Source organism: Etheostoma cragini, chromosome 11, assembly GCF_013103735.1.
Source record: "Etheostoma cragini isolate CJK2018 chromosome 11, CSU_Ecrag_1.0, whole genome shotgun sequence".
In the NCBI taxonomy this organism is placed as follows: domain Eukaryota; kingdom Metazoa; phylum Chordata; class Actinopteri; order Perciformes; family Percidae; genus Etheostoma; species Etheostoma cragini.
The window spans coordinates 19,482,424-19,487,654 of NC_048417.1; the positions used below are offsets into that span (position 1 = coordinate 19,482,424).

The following is a 5,231-nucleotide window of genomic DNA, read 5'->3' on the forward strand; positions in this document are numbered from 1 at the left end:
TGATAGGTGTGCAGCCTGGGAAACCACACCTCTGTACATGTCCTCCCCCAAGGCTGTGAGTCCTGGAGGTGTGAGAGGGAGAACAAGCGTGGCACAAGACTTCATCTTCTTATTTGGATCGAGCCGTGACACACGCCCGCACACACACACACACACACACACACACGCACGCGCACTCACGCGCACACACACACACTTTGGAGTATTACTGTGGACTGAGTGTTTTCAGCAGACAAAGGGGAAGGAAGGAAGGAAGGAAGGGAGAGAGAGGAAAAAGGGGAGATGAACTCTTTGAGGCTGAAAGAGTTGTCAAACTCAGACTTGTACAGACGAAGACAGGAGAGACCAGACAGCTATGGGAGTGTGGCTAGGGACAGCCTCAGGTGAGTCTACCTCTGTGAAGCTTTTAATCTTCTGTCACATTGTTGATGAGTCTGCATTCATGAGATTCATGCCTATATTTGTGCTGGTGTTTTAATCACATTATAGTAAATGTTTGGTCACAGATCCTTTCTTCTCAGTTTGTACCAGACAGTATATACACCTTTTTGACTAAAAGGGTTCTACGATGGAAACGACACACACGTGTTGCACAAAATCAGCCACCATAAATAGTTTAAATGGCTCTGGAAACAAACTATGTAAAGTACCACTTAAGAATAAAGAAATGAAGTACAACACCAGGCTGGTAAAACTTGCCAATTTGTTTTTGTATTGTTATCAGTATGTCCAGCTTTCCTGTGAGCTAAGAATGGTTTATTTGGTCCTTAAAATGCGGTTTGTAAATGCTTCTGATGACCTTTTAAAATCAACTCATGGCCTAACAGTCACTAGTCCCACAGTTTTTTTCTGATGCTCATTGTAAGGTTACTTTCCTGTTTCACACTTCTGTGATCCGTCATTAGATGGAGTTGATCTCCACTGTCTTGCATAATGTAGTGAATCAGAGAGGGTGTGCTTTCTAAGTAAACACTGGCATTACCAAAGTACCTTTTGAAGAGAACTCCTTTCCTGTGTGCCCTGTATTGACAGGGATAGACAAGGAGCGATGTGGTGGAGTATTTGATCAGAAAAATACTGCAGCTGATGGCTGAATTCCGCTGAGTTGTGTGACCAGCAGAGATAGACAGTGTACAACATCTTCCGTCTTTTGCAATAATGGTTTTGCACTACAATAACATCAGTTTTGGATGGTCTTTTTTAATGTCTTTCACAACCGCCTCTCTGTCTCTACCATTTTCTCTCTCTCTCTCTCTCTCTCTCTCTCTCTCTCTCTCTCTCTCTCTCTCTCTCTCTCTCTGTGTGTGTGTGTGAGATCCTGAAGTGATTAGAGGAATGTAATAATGTGAGGAATGTCGACCGGAGGAGGGAGCTCTGTCTTTGGAGGTGTCCCCAGGCAAACTAGAAACACATTTATGTTCTGGCTTTGTAGTCGCCCTCCTTCTCATGCAATGCAAAGATCCTTCGGTGACAGATGGGTTTTCACATGGCAATGAAAGTAAAACTTTTAGAGAGGAGATAATGTCTGATTCAGCAGGGTGTTTGTCGAGCAAGCAAAGCAAGTTTGTGAAATGGACCATCACAAACGTCTTGTTTGAGAATCAAAGCTTGTCAGCCAACCAAGCACTTCCAATATCTTTCTACAGTAAGTTGTATCAACAAATGACAAGACTAAATCACAGTTAGAGGAGAACAAAATGTGACGGAAGGACAAAACAGTAACACAGAGAAAAAAGCTTTTAAGAGAGTCAGTATCGGGTGTGAAAACTCCGCCAGTGGTGGTCAATAAGATAATGTACTTTTATTAATTTTGACAAAAACTTGCTTTAGCAAAACAAGAACCCCATTCTGCTTTTGTTTTTTTGTTTCAGGTTTAAACATGATGATGACAGTTCCAAGTATATACTTTGCAAGACATGTTTTGCCATCTGAACCAGGGCAGGACAACATTACAAAGTCTAACCACCGGAAAAGTCAGTGCAAAATGCAGTAGTGATGAAGTTAGTGCAAGGAGCCTTATACAGTACATATTCTAACAAATACAAATGTGAAAAACTGTACTGTCCACAACTGTGAAAATTCTTCTTCGGTTTCACCATAAATTTAAGAATACACAAAAGACAGGACATTACAAACAATAGCCAAGACAGGAGAAAAAAATACATTTCAGAAAAAGTAACTTTACAAGAGTTACATTTACAAAAGTAAATAAATAGATAAATATATCCTACTTAAAGTGCTTAAACCTGTTTTATCTAAACATTTTATCCACAACATGTTAACTAGGTTTAACCGTTGGTTACCATGAAAACAACTAGAAACACATAACTAGGTTCTACTTTCTTTCCTATTTACAAGCACCATCATAAGATACAGTGATAGAAACAATAGAAAAACAGATATATTTTTTACATGTGGTCAATGTGAAAGCAAACCTAATCATGTCCTTTATTTACAAAATGTGGCACAATAAATAGTAACAAGTTACTTTTGAAAGTACATATAGTGTGTTATGTCATCCTTTGGGCTCTATGTGCTGCAGGTTGTCCTGTAGAATTAACTGGAACTCACCTTTTGTTAGTGGAGGTCAACATGGGTGTCGGGGACAAAAAGTGCAAAACAGGAAATGTGCATCATGAATTATGTTTGCACAGTCACTGATTGTGCGTGTGTGTGTGTGTGTGTGTGTTCATGTGTGTATACTTGTGCTTTGCAGGGTGTAAAATGATTTTGCCCAAGCAGCCCTCAGGTCTCTGTTGCCATGGTTGCTGTTGACACAGTCTTGTGAGGGGAGTGAGTGAACAGGGTGTGTGTTTGTTTTGTTTCTTTGGCTTGAATCCGCTCGTCTCACACCGGCTCAGAGTCAAAGATTGTAGTTTGGCTCTGGACATTTCCTAATGTAGTCTGCAGACACAGATCCGTTCAGTCAACCTTAAGATACACTTTAAACAAATGTCCTTTACTATCATTTTAATTGCAGTATTGTGTTTTAATTCAAGATAATGAATTATATTTTAGTTGTCTTATGACATTTTAAGATTGACTCAGTTCTGTGCAGTGCCTTGAGTCACTGGAGTTAAGTTATCTACAGTGAAGTCATCTGCAGATATGGCAATAATCGCTAAAGATAACTTTTTGGTTTCCTTGGCTGACCTATTTGAAAATGTCAAATTGTGTATATATTTTATAGCCGGACCCATCGTTATTAGATAGAAAAAAATGAATATGAACAAAACACATCGTTGGCATGGCAGAGTACCAAATGTCGATACGTTTTAGGCACTGACCAAATTGCCGCCAAAGTATTGTATATCAAAATATGCCTTGTCATTCAATACCAAATGTGAATACCTAAGGAGAGAATCTCGTCAGTGAGCCATTAACACGCTTCTATCAAGACGGAATGATGCCCATTGGTACTTGGCTGTCTATCATTACACTTTGAGGAGGTATGCAGAAAATGGCTTTACCACCATGGTGTCTGTAGAGGTCAGTTCATTGGAACAGTTTCTTTCCTACCTCTTTTTTAAGTGACCTGACCTGTGACCTGACCTGTGAATGTGATCAACCCATAAGGAAGTCTCAGAATCCTATCTGGCAAAGGGAACCCACCACAGACACTTTGTCGACTGCTGACAGTTGCTGTAGCCATTTTTAAGCTCAGGTTGAAATTCATATCAGCACTCACATTCCCCCACCCCCGCCCCATCTGTCTGTCTGTCTGTCTGTCTGTCTGTCTGTGTCTCTCTCTCTCTCTCTCTCTCTCTCTCTCTCTCTCTCTCTCTCTCTGCCATTGAAAACCTTTGAAAAGTTGTGTCTACGCTGCCTCAGGAGCTAATGACAGAAAGACTAGCATGTTTTTCGTCTACCGTGAGAATGTCTACAACATTCAGCACACAGAAGAACGAGGCCCCTTCCTGCCTTTTAAAGTAATGGTTCGGAGTAATTTCACCCTAGGGTGCTTTGCACCATGACCTCGAGCCAAACAACCCCCCAGAAGCTTTTTTTTTACCTGGGTCGAACATTGGGCGAGTTAGCTTGATCAGCTGATTAGCTTAGCCAGGCGCTAATGAAACCAACCCCAATAATAATATCCGAAATGATGACATTATACAACAAGGTTCTGTACTCATAAAACGATGGATTGGTTTGTCAGTTTGTAAGTACACTAGGAATTTATTTAAATAACACTTGCCTGCTGGCTTCTGCTGCTACTGCTAGCGGCAGTAAGAGTGAGTGAGTGCTTAGGGACACTCTACAAATTACAACACCGAAAAGAGATAAAACAAATATATTCATATATTTAATGATTAAATAGTGTGTAGTAGTGTCTCTAACTTAAATTATAACTGGGGGGCTATTTTAATTCCAAAGGCCAAGGGAACTCTATCAGGATGCATACTATCCTGGATCCATGAAATAACTGGCCTTTAAAAATGGAAATGTGCTTGCCTCTATGGAATTTTAACATAGGGGTGTGTATACTTATGCCCCCTGTATTTTAAGTAAGACGGTTATTTACTATTTTATTTATAATACATATAATACATTCATTCACAAAGAAAATTGGTGTGCTTAAAAGATTGGATTTTCCTAAATGTTTTGAATTAAGGCATTTTTTATTCATCTTTTTAACAACTTTAGCATGGGTGTGTAAACTTTCTAAAGTCAATTTTTTTATCATTTTATATATATTTATCATATAATTTATTTCATAATATAAAGTGACATTCTGTTCTTCTATCTTGTGTGTGAGAGTTGGTGTGACTACACAATGTCCAGCACTGGCATTACAATACCGCACACTGGAAACTAACTGTCACAACGGAATTCACTGTTTAAGGAGATGCAATAGCATGCTTCGTCTTCTTGGCTATTTTGTTAGAAGAAACTTACCATGTTATGTGTCTTTGATTTATTACCCTTTTGGCTGCTATTTCGGTGTATGTGTACATCATTGAGCAAGAGATAAGGGAAGAGTGCGCTGGACTTTTTTGTCCTGTCCCTACGGAAATTGTGGCCTAATCACCTGTCAGTAGTTGTTCATAAAGAACAGTGTGTTGCAGTGCCGTTTTTATGCCTCAAGCTGATTATTTTAACTCTACATCTATAGTATATCCTTAAGCTATTTAGCATATAGACAATAGCATTAGAATATATATACACTCACCGGCCACTTTATTAGGTACCCCATGCTAGTAACGGGTTGGACCCCCTTTTGCCTTCAGAAC

The 5,231-nt window shown here is 39.6% G+C and overlaps 1 protein-coding gene across 3 annotated transcripts in view; it reads left to right on the forward strand.

Annotated features, from left to right (window-relative positions):
- LOC117952369 (LIM and senescent cell antigen-like-containing domain protein 1) overlaps positions 1 to 5,231 on the forward strand; it is a 28,367-nt gene that overhangs the window by 6,168 nt on the left and 16,968 nt on the right. Inside the window, exon 1 of one of the 3 annotated variants that reach the window (XM_034884609.1) lies at positions 130 to 383. The exons of the other annotated variants lie outside the window; for them this stretch is intronic. Coding sequence (XP_034740500.1) covers positions 283 to 383 — 101 coding nt within the window. The 5' untranslated portion in view covers positions 130 to 282. Of the gene's footprint in view, positions 1 to 129; positions 384 to 5,231 lie in introns of those variants that run through there. 3 annotated transcript variants of the gene reach the window in all.